The sequence below is a fragment of the Equus quagga genome, chromosome 3 (assembly GCF_021613505.1).
Source record: "Equus quagga isolate Etosha38 chromosome 3, UCLA_HA_Equagga_1.0, whole genome shotgun sequence".
NCBI classification, from domain to species: Eukaryota; Metazoa; Chordata; class Mammalia; order Perissodactyla; family Equidae; genus Equus; species Equus quagga.
Genome location: NC_060269.1, coordinates 102,980,234 through 103,000,920, shown reverse-complemented (window position 1 = coordinate 103,000,920; position 20,687 = coordinate 102,980,234). Strand labels below are relative to the sequence as shown.

General features: G+C 37.3%; 1 protein-coding gene across 1 annotated transcript in view; it reads right to left on the bottom strand.

The window, feature by feature from the left end:
* Positions 1-13,522: 13,522 nt before the first annotated feature.
* The window catches only part of LOC124237415 (transmembrane protease serine 11G-like), a 39,713-nt gene continuing 32,548 nt past the window's right edge, over positions 13,523-20,687 (bottom strand). The window contains exons 9-10 of the mRNA XM_046657020.1: positions 17,233-17,375; positions 13,523-15,079 (exon numbers count right to left, since the gene is read on the bottom strand). Of these exons, the coding sequence (XP_046512976.1) occupies positions 14,918-15,079; positions 17,233-17,375 (305 nt within the window). The 3' untranslated portion in view covers positions 13,523-14,917. The remainder of the gene's footprint in view (positions 15,080-17,232; positions 17,376-20,687) is intronic.

Genomic DNA, 20,687 nt, shown 5'->3' with positions numbered 1-20,687 from the left:
CCACCTCGAACAGCTACAGTATTCCAACCTAATTTCCATAGTGTGATGGGAACAAAGATGTAAACTACTATGATTGTCTGGAATCACAGTTTTAATATAAATGAAACGATTTTTTGTTTCACTTTAGGCATCTACTTGGGTAGATCTCAATAATTCACTGTATCGAAAAATTGCATGAAGTTGTTCATGCCTAAACCTATACTTTTAAATTTGGAATTTCTCCCAGAAAATACTTTTAAGTACTGAAAAAAATTTGTTGATGTAATTTAAATTGACATGTTACTGCTTTGCTATTGCCTCATATTAATGTGCCATTATCATGGAAACCATTATAGTGCATAAGGGTTATATCATGAGGCAACAGCAATATACCTTCCTGGAGTGAGACGTAAGATATTTCTCTGAATGATATTTTTCTCCAATTGACATACATTTTTTAATTCATTTTTTTTCTTTTTAGGAAGATTGGCCCTGAGCGTTGCCAATATTCCTCTCTTTCTTTTGCTCCCCAAAGCCCCAGTACATAGTTGTATATCCTAGTTGTAAGTCCTTCTAGTTCTTCTATGTGGGATGCTGCCTCAGCATGGCTTGATGAGCAGTGTGTAGGTCCATGCCTGGGATCCAAAATGGCGAACTGCTGGCTGCTGAAGCTGAGCACGTGAACTTAACCACTATGCCGCCAGACTGGCCCCTCTTCAACTGATATTTTTGTCCTCTCTCTGCTAAAGGGAGATTACAAAACCGATACCAGATGACAAATCAATGTCCTCGTGTTGGAAATGAACAGGTGGGAAGCATCATATAGCTTAGGAGTCATTGCACATAGTAGCCCGGAATCTATTGTGTTATGGTTCTTTCAGAGAAGCCTGATACGTTAAACATCATGCCATTCAGTAACCAGTTAAACAGACATTTTCTCAGTTCCAGTGATATGTTAGGGTATGTCTCAGGTAGTTGGAAATTAGAGCAATTAAAAAAAAGACAATCATTAAAGTCACTTCTTTACATATATTGTCAAGTCCTTTACTCCTCTTTCACTTTGTACTCTCTTGATGAAGAGATAAACTTGGACAAATCCAGGTTTTCTTGATTCTTCACCTGTACCTGTGTGCAGATAAACAGGCCTGTAGAAAAACACACAAACTGATTAATCTAATTTTAAATTCCTGTTCATGATCCAAAAATGAGCTCCTAATACTGCAGGTGGTCATTTTGTACGTCCCTAGGCCGTTCACCTTCCCACACTGCTGGACAACAAACTTCTCACCTCCCCTCTCTCCTCGAACCCCTTCACTTACTTTTTCATTCTCACTCTTAGCTGATGACCTTGCTTCCTACATCACTGTGTTAGGTTCCTAAACTGCTGTAACAAATTACCACAAATCTGGTGGTTTAAAACACAGAAATGTAATCTGTCAAGGTTCAGAAGACTAGAAGTTTGAAATTAAGGCATCAGCAGGGCTACAGTCACTCCAAAGGCTCTAGGGAGAATCCTTCCTTTGCCTTTTCTAGTTCTGGTGGCTCCCGGAGTTCTTTGGCTTGTATCTGAAAACCCTGATCTCTGCCTCAGTTTTGACATGGCCATCTTTTCTGTTCTATATTCCCTCCTTTTCAATTTCTCTATTTCCGTTTTTTTAAATTCTGATAAAATATACATATCACAAAATTTACTGTTTTAACCATTTTTAAATGTACAGTTCTTTGGCATTAAGTTCATTCACATTGTTCTGCAACCATCACCATCATCCATCTCCAGAACTTTTCATCTTCCCAAAGTGAAGCTTTGTACCCATTACACCCTGACTCCCCTTCCTGCAGTCCCTGGTAACCACGATTCTACTTTTTGTCTCTATTAATTAGATTATTCTGGGTATATTATATAAGTGTAATCATACAGTATGTCTTTTTGTGATTGGCTTATTTTACTTAGCATAATTTCCCCAAGGTTCATCCATGTTGTAGCATGTATCAGCATTTCCTTCTTATTCTTCTTTTTTTTTTTTTTGGTGAGGAAGGTTTGCCCTGAACTAACATCTGTTGCCAATGTTCCTCTTTTTTTTTTCTTTAGGAAGATTAGCCCTGAGCTAACATCCATGTCGGTCCTCCTCTGTTTTGTATGTGGGATGTCTCCATAGCATGGCTGGCAAGTGAAGCAGGTCTGCGCCAAGATCTAAACCTGTGAACCCAGCCTCCCAAAGAGAAGTGTGTGGAACTTTAACCACTCAGCCACAGGGCCAGCCAAGAATTCTCACCTTTTTAAAGGCAGAATAATATTCCATTGTATGTATATACCACATTTTGTTTGTCCATTCATCTGCCAATGGACTCTTGAGTTGCTTCCACCTTGTGGGGATTGAGAATAATGCTACTATGAACATGAATTTACAAATATGTGTTTGTCATGCTTTCAATTCTTTTGCATATATATCCATAGGTAAAATTGCCGGCTTATATGGTAATTTATGTTTAATTTTTTGAGGAACCACCTGTTATGGACTGAATGTTTGTGTCCCCTCAAAATTCATATGTTGAAATCCTAACCCCCAATGTGATGGTATTAGGAAGTAGGTTTTTCGGGAGGTGATTAAGTCATGAGGGTGGAACCCCATGAATGGGATTTGTGTCCTAATAGAAGAGACCCTGGAGAGCTCTCTTGCCTCTTTTGCCATGTGAGGACTCAGCTGGAAGATGGCTATCTATGAACCAGGAAGGGGACCCTCCCCTAACACAGAATCTACTGGCACCTTGATCTTGGATTTCTCAGCCTTCATAATTCTAAGAAATAAATATTTGTTGTTGAAGCCACTCAGTTCATGACATTCTTATTATAGCAGTAATGCACTAAGACAGCACCTTTCATTTTCCACAACTGTACCATTTTACATTCCCACTAGCAACACAAAAGGGTTCCAGTTTCTCCACATCTTTGTCAACACTTGTTATTTTCTAGTTTTTTTCTTCCATCCTAATGAGTGTGAAGTGATAGCTCATTGTGGTTTTGATTTGCATTTCCCTAATGATTAGTGATGTTGAGCATCATATCATGTGCTTGTTACCATTTGTATATCTTCTGTAGAGAAGTATCTATTCAAGTACTTTGCTCATTTTTTAATTTGGCTGTTTGTTTCTTAGCTGTTGAGTTGTTGAAGTTCTTGATATATTCTGGCTCTTAATTCCTTATTAGATATATGATTTGCAAATATTTTCTTCCATTCCATGTATTGCCTTTTCACTCTGTTGATAGTATTTTCTGATGCACAAAATGTTTAAATTTTGATGTAGTCGAATTTACCATTTTTTAATTTTGTTGTTTGTTTTTTTTGGTATCATATCCAAGAAATCATTGACAAATTCAATATCATGAAGCTTGTCCCTTATGTTTTCTTTTGAGTTTTATATCTTTAGCTATTACATTTAGGTGTTTGATCCCTTTTGAGTTAATTTTTATATATGATGTAAGGTAAGGGTTCAACTTCATTCTTTTGCACGTGGATAGTCAGTTTTCACACCACTATTTGTTGAAAACATTGTCCTTTCTTCATTGAATGGTCTTGGCAACTTTGTCAAAAATAATTTGACCATTTATGTGAGAGTTTGTTTCTGGACTTTCTATTCTATTCTATTAGTCTGTATATCTATCTTTCTGCCAGTACCACACTCTTTTGTAGTTTTGTGGTAAGATTCGAAATTAGGAATTGTGAGTGTTCCAACTTTGTTCTTTTTTTCTTAGACATTGGCCCTGAGTTAACATCATTGCCAATCTTCTTCTTTTTTTTTTTTTCCTCCCCAAAGTCCCAGTACATAGTTGTATGGTTGTAGGTCCTTCTAGTTCTTCTACGTGAGCTACCACCGCAGCATGGCTACTGACAGACAAGTGGCATGGTTCCACTCGTGGGAATCAAACCCAAACCGCGGAAGCAGAGTGTGCTGAACTTTAACCACTAGGCAATCAAGGCTAGCTCTAACTTTGTTCTTTTTTCAAGATTCTTTTGTCTAAATTGGAGTCCCTTGAGATTCTGTATGAATTTGAGAGTGAATTTTTCTATTTCTACAAAAAATGTCATTGGGATAATTGAAAGTCTTTCTATTAAACCTCATGTTTATGCTTCCTTTGGGAGAGTTTCTGTTAATTTCTATTTTTCATGTGAATGGGCCATTCTTTTCTTTGCATGCTTCATAATTTTTTGTTGAAAATTGGGCACTGAATATTATGATGGGGTAACTCTGGAAATCAGATTATTCCCCTCCCCACAATTTGTTATTGTTACTTGCTGTGGGTTGTACTTGTTACTGTGTTTAGTGACTTCTCTAAACTATTTTTGTAAAGAGTCATTCTTTGCTGTGTTCTCTGAAGTCTCTGTTCCTTTAGCTTAGTGGTCAGCTAGTGGATTCCTTTTAATGCTTGGAACCAAAAAAAACAACCACCCAGAAAAAACAAAACAAAAAAGAAGCCCAACAAAAATTCTCCAGACTTTTCAAATTGGCTCTGTGTTGAAGGAATTCCTTCAACACCTCAACACTTAACCAGGTCATTTATCACTCTTCATTAGTCTTTATATTCTGCTTTCTCTGAACCTAAATAACAGCCAGAGATGAAAGCTTATGGTCTTTTCAGGTATTTTCTGAACGTGTATCCTTCCCTGGAGATACATGTGGCTTTCTAGATTCCCCAGTATTTGCAGGAGCTCTTCAAAGCCCTTATTTCCCAAAGCATCTTACTCTCTATTTTTCCTTCCAGGATTCAGTGTCTATTGTTTGCTCCAACTATTATCTTTTTACCCAGGCAGCCCCATATTGTTCATTGGTCTTTCAGTGTTTTCAAGCAACATCTTCCACGTAGCTGTTTCTCTGCCCTGAGAAAGTTTCAGGGAGGAGAAACAAAGTCAAGTCTCTTGATTTAGTTTCTAAGGGAGCCCCTAGACAGGTCAAAAGAGACAAACACAATTCCTTGAGAACAAGGTCTGCTCTGATTATTCTGGAATCAGAAACCCACAACAAGAATGGAGGCTGCTTTCTTCAAGACTACCACCCTGCCCAGGAGTTTGTTGAGGCAAGGGTAGGCTAAAACACCACAGAGTTCTGCCCTGTTTCAGTGGCCTTTCTTCTGATTAGACATTCAATTGGTTGCAGTAAATCTTTGACTATATTCCAGGGTTCTAATGACATTGATTTTGGCAGCTTTTGCCACTTATTTTTTTTTCTGGGATAGATGATTCCCTGGAGTTCCCTACTCTGCCATTTTCTTTGATGTCCATCACTCCCTCAGCTCATTTTCCTTTTTTGTTTGATTTATTTATTTCTCTATTTATTTATTTTTGCTGAGGAAGATTCACCCTGAGCTAACATCTGTGCCAGTCTTCCTCTATTTTGTATTGAGTTTCCACCACAGCATGGCTGCTGATGAGTAGTGGAGGTCCATGGCCAGGAACTGAACCCAGATTGCCAAAGTGGAACACACCAATCTTAAGCACTAGGCCATGAGGCTGACCCCTGTTTGATTTATTTTTAATGTCTTTTGTCTATTTTTTCTTATTATGTATGCATTACCAGAAATTCATAATATATAGTAATGAAACAAAACAAAATAAGATTCATATTCTTTCTTGTCAGCCAGTGCTAAAGATTAACGAATGTTCTAAGAATCTTTTCTGCTTGCATTTCCTATTGTTAGACTCTTAGGTTGTTTACAGCTTTTTGCTATTATAAACCATGAAGAGTTTGGCTAAGCGTAAATTAGAAATTATGAAAAATGTACTATTAAATAGGTATAACAGCTTGCAAAACTGCTCAACTGTAAAGAGAGATGACTGATACTCAAAAATTCAATGACTGTTAAAATTTTATTGTCAGTCACATATCTATTTCAACAAAATTCTGTTTCCAAAAACTTTTTTATTTTATTTTTTAATATTGTGTGTATAATTATGTATTTACATATGGGAAATATGTGTAACTTATTCATTGAAACAATAGGACAAATCTCTATGAACTAGACATCTAACATAATAATTCCAGCATTATCAATAGCTTGAGAGAAACAACAGCTGTCTTCAAATATCTGGTAAAGTGACAAATGAAAGAGAATTTAGAACTATTGTGAACACACTAATAGTGACTTTTTAACAGAACTATCAACAGATGGAATGCATTGACAAGGCATGTGGTGAGACCCTTGTCCTTGGCAAGGCTAGGCTGGATCACCTCTTGGAAGGGGTGATGATCTGAGAAAACAGTCATTGGAGGGATGGTTACAATAGAAGACCTGCATTATTTCTTCTAACTCTAAATCTCTGCTTAAAAAAAAAAATCCATCCACAATACATTATTGATATATAGGGGAGGGGGAAAATCCCCCCTTCCCCTCTTGGTTCTTATCATTGATCAAATAATTAAAATGGTGTAAGGGAAGTTAACAGTTGAGAATGAAACAAAGTTTAATACATGCACGTGGGGAATTCACAGAAGCATGAAAAATTCCAAAGACAGGAAAATGAGATGTATATGTCATTCTGGACTAAGAAGAAGGAGACAGGGGTCTCGGACTTCAAAGAGAAAGAAGGGAATTTACAGAAAGATGAAAAGAGTTAATGTTTGGTAAACAAATGTTTGTTGGGCCAACTAGAGACAATGGGACACAGAGATAACTTTGATCAAATGGCCTGGCTAGGTTTCTCTGTCTGCCACACCTAGTTGCAATTATATTTATAGTTATCTATGGTAATAGCTCCTTCCTAGAATGGTCTTCTATCTTAAATTCTTTTAAGCAGTTACGGGGAAAGTCAAAGTTTCTTCACAAGTCTTTTGTTCATGAAAATAATCAGCCCAAAATAATCCTCAAATTAAAGAGACACATTTTGGGGTTGGAAATTTTTGTTCCCCTTCACAATTTTTCTTAAAAGCCAGACAATTTTTCTAATGTCAAATTTATAGGCCTCTTTTTCATTCCTTGCCCTTCTTGATCTTCTTGCAGTATTCTATATTGTTGATCACTCAGTCCTTATGAGATCTCTACTCCCTTGGTTTCCATGACACGTGACATTCCTGGTTCTTCTTTCTGTTTCTCTTGAGACCATTTTAACTTCCATTTCACTCTGGTTTTCCTGAACATTCTTTATCATCTGGTGAGCTAATCCACTGCCACTGATTCAAATGTCATCTGTATGCATTGAACCCATAAATCTCTTTAAATGTTTGTTATATTTCTGCATTAAAGTTCTGCCTTCTGGAGTAATTCTATATGAACCTGTTTCTTACATCTCAAATTCAATATACTCAAACAAGATATTGTTCTCTAATTCTGCTCCATCCATTTTTGGGTCTTCTGCATTCATTACTTGTCATGACCTGCATTTATTCTCTTCAAAATCTCTCTCCCATTTACACAAGAATCTATACCTGACCTCTCTTCCATTTTCTATTGAACTGAGTGACAAAATATAACAAATGTCCTCCTAAAACAATGAATTACAACATTTATTTTTGGGTGGGGGGGAGGATGAAGCAGTGGAACCATTTGTTCTAACTGAATTTTGTGCTGAAGATAAATACATGAAACAGATCACACTAAAGCAGTTCTGATTGAAGTGAGCAGGGCAAACCTGAATCCCACACACTCGGCAACTCTGTTCTCCTGAGAGATGGTTCTGTGAAGGCTATTGTCCTAGAGGTTTTGGAGGAGACTGTTTATCCTATTCCATGCAAAAGAAAGGCCATGGCTTGGATAATGATTTAGGAATATCATTGGCATAGCTGTTGAAGGGGAACAGAGTTTGCCACCCCAAAATATGCCTCTTAGAGATATTAATTCTTTTAGATTGATTATTTTTCAAGAAACAGAAGACTAAGGAAGTTTTCTTTTACCTCCCCCTTAACTGCCAAAAAGAATTTGGGTAAATGGCCAGTAACAGGAACAGAGCTATCACTGGAGATATCTACGAAAAATATGGGTTAGGTGCGGCAAGGGAGACTGGGCAGGGCCTAGAGATTAGAGTCCTCTCCATGTCCCATTGTCTCTGCAAGGCATAGCAAACATTTGTTTACCATACATTTGCTTTTCTATCCCCGTGCGAATTGCCTTCCTCCTCTTCAAAGTCTCAAGGTACTACCCTCAACATCCCCCTTTGTCTTTCGCTGAAGATGGCATTTAAGGTGAGGGCTTCTGCCATTTTGGCATGTTCCTCAATTTTCCTGGGGCTCTCTCATGTATACATGTTATTAAACTTTCATTTGTTTTTCTCCTGTTAATCTGTCTCATATCAATTAATTCTTGGACTAGCCAGAAGAACCTAGAAGTGTAGAGGAATATTTCTTTCTCCCCTATGTTATCATACTGTCCACACTTTTAACTAAGTAGAACAAAAAGAAGGGGCTGTGTTAATGTACTTATTTTAATCAAAGTTGCCGGTTAGGGCAGTTTGTTACAAGTATCAATTATAAATATGAGAATCTATTTAAGTTAAAACATTAATGTACAAACATTACTACTTTCTACTGCCTGCACCTCTGAGGATGAAATCTGTGTTGGTTATTTCGCACAGAAAGCCAGAGTAATTATTTACCGCTTACTCTAACAACCTTAGAAGTTTATGCAAAGTGAGAAAATGCTCTCTCCTTCCTTCAACAATTGAATAGAGGTGGGTCATTAATTCTGAAGACCATGATTGGCTACTAACATCAGTAGTCCAAGTCTGTGACCTGACCCATACTTGCCATTATTCCATTTGTCACTAGGTGTAAAGTGATGCCCTACTTTTATTTTAATTGCATTTCTCTCAGTATTAATTACTTGAGAATTTGTTTTATATACTTGCTAGGTTTTTGGATTTCTTTTCTGTAAATTGCCTTGCATATCCTTTACCCATATTTCTAGTGAGATTGTGCTTTTCCTTCTTGATTTGCAATAGTACTTTCTAGTGTCACTACCGTTTTAGTTAAAGGCATTTAAAATATCTTGCTCCATTCTATCCATAGTATTATTTACCTAATGGAAGCAGTGAATAGTCAAAAGTATTATATATATTTTTTGCCTCACAGTTAATATTCTTTATGCTTTGTTTTAACAATCTATTCCTTATCCTGGGTTGCAAAGACATTCTTCCTTTTTTTTTTTTTTTTTTTTGTATTGACATTATCACTTTTTCCCTTCTCATCTATGTCTGTAATCTATTTCTGGAGTCTACTTTTGTGCATACTTCTTAGGCAGGGATCCATGGTTGTGGTGATCATGGAAATGTGCCTCCCAGATCTCCAGCTTTGGAGAATATAATGGACAGATGGCCCCAGCTGCAGTGCTCTGAGCTCACCACTGCACTCACAATGAGGCCGTGCTCCTACAGGCTTCTCCCAGCCTACGATCAAGCACAGCAGGGCTGTTAGGGCAGGCCCATTCCTGGGAAATGTGAGACTCCTCTGATGGGTGACTGACTTGAGGATGCCCCAGAGGCTTGGCTAAATTTTCTTGAAACTGCACTGCCATGTGAGACTCTTCCTATCCAACTCTTCTCCTTCTCTCTCTTCCTATTCTCTCTACTGACCTGCATTCTGTAAGGTCTCTTTGACTCTTCAACATGTATCCCATTTTCTTTACAGATATTTCCCCAATAAATCTCGTGTGACTCAAATCCCACCTTGGGGTCTGATTGCGTGAAATGAGAAAATTTAGGACCAGCTAATTCACTTCACTGCATATTAGGTAAAGAAGATAACTTCCTGAGTGGCATGTGGTGAACAGATAATCCTTGGCATAAAGTGATATCTGATTTACTAAAAATTTCACCAGCAGTGACCTGGGAAAACTTCCTGGTAGAGGAAATAGCATTACAAGGATAATGGTGTGGGCAATTGAAAGATGAGAAGGAGGAGTGCCTACGAAGATAGTGGAATTGGCTGGTGACTGCTAAATTGCATTGTTGCCCTGCAAAGGGATAAAGAGAAACTGAGATTCACTTACAATCAGTTAAAGGCTAAGTGTGAGAGCCAGTTACAGAGAGGCTATAATCTCCTACAGAGCAAGAGTAGACACAGCCAAGCAATGGGCTGAAGATCTAATAGTTAGATTCCCAGAGTTTGAATGTTTAGTCAAAGCAGATCTTCTTTGCTTAGATCAGGTTCCCGGTTGGGAAAACCTAGGACCTTGAAATGTAAGATGGAGACAAGTGGATGGATATCCTTGAAGATGCTAGTTCTGCAGATCCCCTGAACTCTCAGAATTTGCAGAAGCAGTCCCTGACTCCTTAGTAAGGGCCAGAACTCACTCACTGAATGATGCTACAGACTCCTTTCCCCTACAAGGCAACGATGCCTCCTCAAGGGATATTCCCACAGACTAAATTAACAACCAGGCCCATAGCTCATCTGGGCATGGATTGGGACTGAGAAGGGAGGAAAGAGACTGCACTATAAGAATTGTAGGAATTAGTGAGTATGTACCAACAGAGGAGTACTTCTGTTCTTGGCATTGGATTTTGAGGGTGCTTGATGAAGGAGAGCTGAATGGAAGACTGAATAAGTAAGAATTTGTTGAGATATGGAATTAAACACCCTGGCAAGGACCCAAGGAGATTGGTCAAGTTTGCTGTGAGGGTAGCTCTTGACACCCTGGAGAAAGCAATAGCCAAGGCTGAGTGAAGCAGAAATGCCCTAACTGCCCTGGTAGACAGTGGAGGAAGAAATAAAGAGGCTGAGGGAAATGAGCATGCTGGAATGCATATATTATGTGAAGCCAGAAGACCCACTAAGGGATATGTTCCATGGGAGGGCCCAGAGGACACGCCATTTACCAAAGCCACTAGAAATGAGCTGGTGAGAGGGGCTTGAGCATAGTTAAGAAGTTCAGTGGTGACACACCACTGCAGGTGAAGGCTGAACCTAGGAGGAGCAGCTACAGAGCTGGGCTCTTTGAGTGAAGCAGTGCTGGGAGGAAACAGTCTCCCTAAATTTTAATGCACCAGCCCTGGAGGTCTGGAGGAGTGAGGGTGAAGCAGCAAAGCCCTGAAAGCAGCTGATTCAGTGCCACCCTTGCTAGAAACTCTTCTCCTTCATTGGCATTTACCCTGATACTCCCAAAATTGGTGGTCTGGATTGCTGAGACTAGCTTCTGTTATGAAAAGCAGGTAAACATTTTCTCAGGGCAACACAGGGCAAGGCAAGGTGTTGGAGGACACAAGAGTAAAACTTAAAAGCTTTCTTTCAACTATTGTTCCATTCCATTCCAGGCTTCAGCCATCTACCCTCCCTATGTATTCCAGTTCAAGACAGCCCTAGTCTCCCAGTCTCTCACTTTTATTATAATTTCCTGGCCTAGAATCCATGTTTACCTCTTTATTCTGTAGTTTATCTGATTTGGTTGACTTGGGGGAGGGAGTAAGTATTCTACACTAGTTCACCATATTGGCAGAAAGGAAAGCCCAGATATATATGCATATACGTATGTGTGTGCATATAAAATGATACCATTTTTGAAAGAAAAAGATAGGTTAATGCTGTATAACTGAACAGATGTATTTGTTTATGTTTGTATAAACAGAGAGAACAATATGAAAGGATATACAAAACTTGAAACTTTCATTACTTTAGGAGAAAATTAGGGAGAGATTGCCAGATTTCTCTTTGTACTACGCTATGTTGGAAAACAGCTCAAGTAACTCTATAGCTTGAAATAAAATTACAATATACTTTAAAAATAACATGGACCAGGAGATGGCAGCATAGTAATACGTTTGGTCAAAGTTTCTTAGTGTCTTTCTTGGAGCGTTTTAATGAACATAGGTGTGGGTCACAGTGATCTGTGGTTTCTGCATTGCCTGGATTCATTTACAACAAAACGACATTAACAGATTGCACAATCTAATCCTTGTTTTATTTGGGTTGACTTCTTGCTTAAAATACCATTTAAAAGTTTTTATCTTTGTGACTAAATCACTCTGACGCTTCTCCATTATTTGCTATTCTTTTGTTTGGTTGCCATTAATATATCTTTCTGGGTTATAAGAAATTCCCTGTTGACTTAAAAAACAATGGAAACTCTTTTTGATTCTTTAATGTACCGTAAACTGGGGAAGTTCTGGGATCTTTGTCTAAGGAAGGTTGAAAAACCCATTTCTGATCATTTTAGTCTACATATCTGTCTCCGGGGGGGCCTGCGATAGCTCATACAGAGAGTCCCCTCTTTACTAGTGGACCAGTGCTGCTAGAGGAAGGAGAGTTTAAAAGTGGTCATGCTATGCCTGGCCAACCACACTCCCCAAAGGGTTTGCTACTTTCAACAGCAGTTATCAAAAATACTTTTACCTCTTTATGTGGTCTTGAGAATGGAACTTGGTTTTATACACAATTGTGTACCCAGTGTCTAGAGTACCCAAAGTCGGACACGGAGAGGTTAAAGAAATATTTGTTAGATGAGTGAGTGATTATATAAGTAGTTGCATTGAAAGCTTTAGGTCAGTGATGTCTATAGAACTTTCTGTCATGATGGAAATAGTGTATATCTGTGCTGCCCAGTGTAGTAGCCACTAGTCACAAGTGGCTATTTTGTATTTGAGATGTGATTAGCATGCCTGAGGAAATTAGTTTTAATTGTATTTAATTTTAATTAATTTAAATCTAAATAGCCCCATCTGGCTAGTGGGCACCATATTGAACAGTGTAACTTTTAGTGCATAGTGGTGCTATGTAATTTTCTATTCTCCACTCTTCAGCGTTAGTGGTGATGGACTGAGCCATTCTGCCTCAGATGAATACATAAATCTCTTTCCAAGCAGTATTTATGCATTCTGAGAATACTAAATAGAGTATATGTGGTGTGATTATGCAAGATTTGGGTATTTGACAAATCAATCTCTCTTATCTCTTGATGTAGATCTCTATGGATGTATGTCTATAGATCTCAATACATCTATATGGAGATTATCTATCTATCTATCTATCCATCTATCTACCTATCTATCAAGACGAATTATTTGCCAGTAGCAGCTCAGCCTTCTAACAGCCTCCTTTCTCCAACCACCTTCAGTTTCCAAATGATCTTAATTTGACAAGGGTTGTTTAGATATGAGTGTGTCCATGATAGATGGTCATTTAGCATTCTCAATAAATCAGCATTATAAAAATGGGGAGAAGGAAGGTATTCCCAAACTCATGTAAGGAAATTATGGGGGCAAGATTTTTAACAGTGACTTTTTTCCTCTGATTATGGATCTCATGGCAGTGGGTCTCAACCAGGGATGTCTTTATCCCCCAAGGGACATTTGGCAATGTCTGGATACATTTTTGGCTGTTACCACTTAGTGGGCATTACTACTGGCATATAGTGTGTAGGGGGAAAGAATATTGCCAAACATTGTACGATTCACAGGGTAGCTGCCACCCTCCCCCCACAATAAAGAATTCTCTCTGAGAAAAAGTCAGTAGCGCCAAGGTTGAGAAACCCTGTAGTATGGCGACTACAAAAAGAATGAGTTTGAGTTTATTATTATAAATATATTTTAATGTATACCATATAACATTACAAGGGACAAGAGAGACTTTTACGTGATATAAAACTCAAAAGAAAATCACGTGGCAGTCATTTCATTAATTAATCAGAAAGGGGGGAAGCAAATAAAGATTTAGATGCACAGAAAAGTTTTGAGTTTTGCTGAACACTAGCCCACAGTCATACATAACGCCACAGAATATGTATTTAAGTGTATATAAAAATGAACTGTTTTATCATAGTAATGAAACCCTTCCAAAGATACTTTCTGATTATTTGAATATTCTCCATAAATACCATTTTCAAAGAGTGCTGGCCACTTATTAACAGTAAATTTAAATGTTATACATTAAGATCTTCCCCAAAATCTCGCATCAAAGTATAAATGACTATCTAATTTGATATTGGCTTCTCATGTAAGTTATTTAAGAATATCTAATTTATATTGGCTTCTCATTCTGCAGGGCCTTTAATTTTTCTGGAAGTTGACTGAAAATAAAACTGTTTACAAAATAAAATACATTAAGAAATAGTAAAACAGAAGTGAAAAGTAAATTTACACCAGGATTGGAATTTCTCCAATTTTTAGAGATGGAAAGTAGCTTCTTCTCACTGAGTCCTTGCTGCTTGTTGTTTCCACCTCACGAAAAGGCCAAGAAACTTTGTCTTTATTTTCTAAGTACCAAAAGGCATTATGGCATAGTTTAGAACAGAATCCTTTGTTAGGCAATATTTCAATTCTCCTGGTGTCTGATCCAAGGATTCATTCATTGTTTCAAAGTAAACATTAGAGTAGTTTAAAGAGCTTAAAATCTGTACTATTGGGCATAAACGTAAATGTCAACTTTTTTCAAGTTTCAAAGAGGTTAAATGTGCATCTGAGGGCAAAGGGATTGGACTCACAGTGGTGCCATCCCTAAGTTTTAGTTTCATGTCTAGTGCCCCTCCGTCATTTGTATTAGCATTGGCCCAAACTAATTACCTTGATTTTTCTAGTACAGTGGACCTACAGATTCTTAATGAGGATTATTCGATGAGGAAGATACAAACTGCAGAGTCAGGGAAGGGCAGCATGCTCTGTCAGGGAGAAAATAGAGAATGCTTAGCCACTTGTTACTTATCTGATAAAGCTGCTAGATTATTCTAAAATGAGAAGTGTGTAGTATGGACAGAAAGATGAGCAAGGAGGTAATCAGAGACACTTAGCAGCAATGGCAGCAGCAGCTCTGTGGAGTTGACAGTATCTTGTATGCTCATGGTCAGCAAAGCACTTCAGGTGAGGTGGAAGAAAGCCTGCTTTCTTCATGTTTAAGGGGAGAATTGTCAGATCGCACTTATTTGCATCCTGAAACTGATGACAATATACACGGCAACACATGCTAAACACACAATTTGCTACAGACCACACATAACATTTACATTTTGGATGTAGAGGTAGATGTTGCATTAAATGTTAGTTTTAGATTTGATCCAGTCCCGATAACGAGTCACTTTGGTATAAACTCCAGGCTTGTTTTCTTTGCCACAGTCTATTCCCCAGCTTACTATTCCAATAAGGTACCAGATGTTTCTGTCACGTGCTATAACCAGAGGTCCGCCAGAATCACCCTGGAGAAGAAGAAGAAAAAAATAACATCAATGGAATAAATAAAGGGATGTCAGAAATCTGAGTTAATCAGCATCTGAATGTCTAATAAATTAATATTTTGAATTGAAGTATGCAAAACTAATTATTTTTACTTACCATTAGTATTAATATGGTAATTGAGCTTATTATCTCTATTATGATCTCTGCTTATCTCTATTAATGTCTTCATCTGGAAGATAGTGTGAATACCGCTAAGGTTTCAGTTTTATCCTTGTATAGTTTTTAGTTTTGCTTCCTCTAAAAAGAGAGCACAAACTGAACCTAAGTCTGTGCATCCAATTTTTGCATAAATGATGATCTCAAGCCTCAGCTAAATGTCACCTTCTCCATGAAGCCTCTCCTAACTCTGTTAGGTGGAAGTAATCTCTTGCATTGAATTTGAATCTCACCTTGTTCCACGCACACCAGCTGATAGGAAGATGTCCTGGACACTGCGTCACTGCACAGGGATACGTTTGAGAGGAGGAAGATATGCAAAGGGCACTTCAGGCAAATGCACACCATTTACCACACAAAGGATTTTTCTCCCAAGCTAAGGTGGAACCCCTGGTTTGAAGTGTGTGAATCATGAAGACTTCCCTGATATCTTTGACCCAAGGTTTAGACAAATGATTTTTAATTTTATCTTTTAGCAGTGAATCTATTTATTCAAAAGAGGTATGATATGGAAACCCCTTACAGACATTTTTTTTAATAGGAGAGATGATCCCCTTTGAAGCAGGTGTGGGGTCCTAGAGTCTTGTGCCTTTAGCTCTCTTCCCTTCACATGCTTCTTAGTACACTCCAGTGCACAGTGGACAGAGTGTGAAAATTATGGTCCACCAAAAGCTATCCTTCTCAGCTCCTTTCTCATAGGCCCACATCCTAATTTACATCCTCAGTATGCTAGTGGTGAAGGAAGCAAAGGGGAGTGGACCAATGGAAAGAGAACCTCTGCTGCCTTAATAGAATAAACTCAAATAGAACTCTTTATTCAACAGGTTCATTTTTGTGGGTTTGAGTCTATTCTAAATATGGATTTATTTATGTTCTTCCTCAAAAGTCATGTGATCCAGTTGTATCTTGGACCACCTGTGTTGTTTCTACTTTTCAGGAAGTAAAGTGAATGAAAGGAGACGTATTCTAGAATAGATCCTATTTGTTTATTCTAGTTGTTTATTCAAATCCTAGTTGTTTATTCATTGTTTTAGTTACTTGTATGCTATGTTATTAGATTGTAAATTCATTGTGGTTTTTTTTTAATGTTTCCTTCTGTAATTGCCATAGTACCTTACAATTCACAAAATTTGAATGAGTAAGTGAATGAATGTTTATTACATTACATAAGAGACAGCCAGTGACAGATTAGTGGCACCTTTGCAAATAATAAAAGCACTCGGATGTGTCAAGTTCTCAAAGCCATTCCTAATCATTCAAGAATTGTTAAACTATTAGACCTGGTTTCAAATGCTATAGGTAAAATCTTTATTATTTTCAGTATTTATTTTTTGTCCTTTAAATAGCCAGACTTTAAAACTGGTATTCTCTTTAAAGGTTTAATGCTTAAAATTAATGTTTTGATGGCTATGGGAAAATGCTATTTATTTAAGTAGTTTCTATACATGATTTGTGAGGTAACACTTTAATATGAATAATTTTAGATAAACATGGTTTTTTCCCTAACTAGTATAATTCTCTCTGGATGTACACTGTTTAAGGTCAAAGGTTCAAGCACTGGTGAGATGTGTTCTACTAGCCCTGGAGACATCTGCAGATCCCAACCCACATTGCCTTATGATTGGTAGAAATTAGATACCTAACCATTGGTTATGATCATGGCTGGAAGCAATGATTGTGTGGCTTCCTGACTTGGTTTCTGCTCTCTGCTTCCAGTCCTTTTCTCTAATCAGATTTCTAATTGGCGTCTGGTGATCATTTTTTACATATAGTTCTGGATAATAATAGGGTGTTAAATGAGGAGTATGTCTTATGGTTCTTCCAGTCCCTCTTTTTACACTCTCCTCTCTCATCCACAACTTAATGTATGGAGTCACATGAAGTGACATTGGTCTATGGTCAGTAAAGCCATCTCTATTCAGCAAATTTATTTTTGTGGATTTGAGCCTATTCTTACCTCACAGGCATCTAGTTTTCCTGTCAAGAATCCAGCACATATCATTCCTGATGATACAGCACCACCATATACATAAACTTGATTACATACATCGTTACTTATGATCTCTACTTCAACTTGTCGCAAAGTGTTGGGGAAGGGACCTAAAGAAGAAGAAAATAAATAGATGAAGAATTTCCACATTGTTGCTTATGATAGTTAATTGTTGTGTCTTGCAAAGGATGGATCAGTGATAAAATATATTTCTCGAAGCTGTAGGACTCTGGGCTTGATGATGGTGGTCAGATTCCAGTTATATTTCTTGGGTGCCTTCTATGTCTAGGTACCATTCTTGGCACATTTGCTTCCACTATCTTATTTTCCTTGCAACAACCACCAAAGGTAGATATGAACATTTTCTTTTTCAGATGAGAAAACGAATACTCACCTGGTTATGAGTCTTGCTATGATCACATACCCAAAGGCAGGATAACATTAGATTTAAACCCAGGGCATTTCTCCCCAATCGGGATAATCTGTGACAGTTTACCTTGCCTTAGCCAGAAATCTGCCTCATCGCTTTACAAAGGACACAGCTATATTGGGAATTGAAAATCCTTTAGCAAGAGCAGTAGAGCACAAAGTTACACTCTCAGGAAGTAACTTTAATACTGAATAGATGGAATCCTATTACTTCATAAGAAAGACCACGTCAACTTTGATAATAGCTCAAATTGCTATCCACAACTAATACCAACGTAAGTAACAAATACTAAGATAGGAAATAGATCATGCTTTACTAATTAACTACACATTTTTAAATTTTTTTTATTATAGGAAAAGTATTATTTAGTTGTGTATGGTACTGTTTTAGCCATTGTATTCTTCTTATTCTCCCTTAACAGCTTCAGTTTTAAAGATTGTTAGTCCTTCATATAAAGATGGATACTTTATTTATAACAGGTTCAAAGACAATTGAGAGGATGAAGAAGGGCAGTGCTGTTGATTTGAGCAACAAGTCAGGGTAATTCTGTGCTAAGGGCTCTGGTCTTAGAGGCAGCAGATATAAGTTTGAACACTTTGCAAAATTTATGTGCTATGTGGCCTTGGACACGTTACTTAACCGTACTAAGCATCGTTTTAGTCACCTATAAAAAGGAAAAAATAATACCTATCTCATATGTTTATTGTGAGGGTTAAAAAATAATGAATATAATCAGTTATGAATAGTGCCTTGTCCTATATTCAGACTTCAATCAATGGAAGATGGAGTGAATTGTAGAGATTAGGATTATATATTTAAAACTCTCATGGTCTGGAAGCTGTGCATCCATGTTAATGGATGGTAAGAGCTAGAGCTTTTATAAGAGAAGATCTAGGTTTCTAGGGATTTTGTCATTCACTGTAACTAAGTCTAATTCTCTGTTTTAAAACTAATAAATTCACTTACATAGAATTGACTATCTTTCTGAAAAACTAAGTCCAACTCCTTAACAGTCATTTAAAATTATCTAGGTTCTAGTGAATTTCTTCACCTCAGTCATCATTTTTAAGCATGGGAGGGTCATTCTATGACCATTTTCTCTTTACTTTATCTCTCATTCTGCTTGAAATGCTCCCAGTGAGAGAATCTGCTCACTATGTGTTCTTCATACAGACTTTTTAACTATTTATTTGTGTAGGTGCCTCAGCAATATTCAATACTATCTATTTTGCTGTTTCTAGTTGATATTTAAAATTTATAAGTAGTCCTAGGATTTAATCAATTGCATTCCAATACTTATAATTTCTGTGTGCCTATTTTTATTTTAGCCAATTCATCTAGAATGCTTAGTTTTAAATTTCAAATGCTTATAATTCTTTAATCTCAATTTTTACAAAGTCAATCCAAGTGCTTTAACAATATAACAAGCTATTTTACATTATCAACTATTTAAGGAAGAAACCATCCAGAATGAAGTTTCCATTTTATAAGCTGTCTGGTACTAAGATTCTAATTAGATATAATTAGATAAATCTTAGAAGGTTAGAGAAGAAAACCTGAGTAGCCCTTGTCTCAGTTTCGGAATACCAAAAAAAACCCCATAATCAAATATCTAAAGATTAGCTTTAGCCTGATGTCTAACAAATTCATAACCTTATTCCTGAAAAGTGTGCAACCTGTAAGAGTAGATAGATCAATGCATAGTAATCTGCACTTTCTTGGGCATTGAATGATTCATGGTGAAGTCCCAAATCATCCCAAACTAGTACTCTGGGAGAGGTGGTGTCAGGTTTAATTAGATTCTAGAGGAAGTGGAATGGTGCTTCCCTAGAGGTAGATGCTATCTCCTTGTACTCCTATCAGTAAGTGGCTTGTCTAATCCCAAAGGATTTAATTTCCTTCCATACTTATCACCACTGCCTGTAGAACAAGCTGGGTCCTCCAGAGATGAGGAAAAGAATGCTCAGGTTATGACAACAGAGTATCAACCTGGACTCAGTGCCAGAATTTTGGAGTGCATATTGAAGGGAAGCAGAATTCTATAAAAATCAACTGATAAAGACTGTACTTTGAGATAAAAGCTATACTTTGAGCAAGTGTATAAATAAGACTGTGACTTTATATTAACAGCCTGGAACAAGAATCAGAAATTCAAGGGCAGATTAAACCATGTATAAAAAGTCCAACTAAGAGTCACAGGTACTAGAGACTCATGTCATCTAAAGTTCTATCTTTGCAGCTTATCTTGTATTATTAAGTGTAGTAAAATGTCATATTTGTCAACTTAATAAAGTCTCTGGCTCAAAAACTACTCCATAGATACAAGGATCAGAGGGGGCTCATTATGTTTTGCCTCACACATGCCATTCAAAATGCTTACTTAAGGCTATTTTTGTTTAGTTGCATGACACATTACAGAAGTTTATCATTACTACTGCTCAGAAATCACATACTTTAAGCATCATGGAGGCATAGCAGAATCTCTAAAAATGAAAGACAGCAACAGAAAGAAAAAAAGGATGTGAAAAAATACGCTTTAACTTTTTTTTTTGAGAAAGATTGGCTCTGAGCTAACGTCTGTGCCATCTTCCTCTGCTTTGTATGTGAGACGCTACCACAGCATGGCTTGATAAGTGATGTGTAAGTCCATGCCTGGGGTCCAAACCTGTGAACCCCAAGCCTCCAAAGTGGGGCATGAGAACTTAACCACTAGGCCACTGGGCCTGCCCCTGCTTTAACAGTTTTTGAAAAGAAAATTATAACTAGTTTCCAAAATAGGCCATAAAGAAGATGATAAACATAGATACTGTAATGATAGTAGCCAAAGTTTCCATAATACACCATATCTCGGTTTTTTTGGGGTTCTTTTTGCCATATTTTTCATGGGACATCTTGATTACATCTATTTTATATATTTTGATTTTGTATCTTAGTTTATATCTCCATTCAAATGGAGGATGGATTTGCATATTTTGCTTGAGAGTTTATTGAT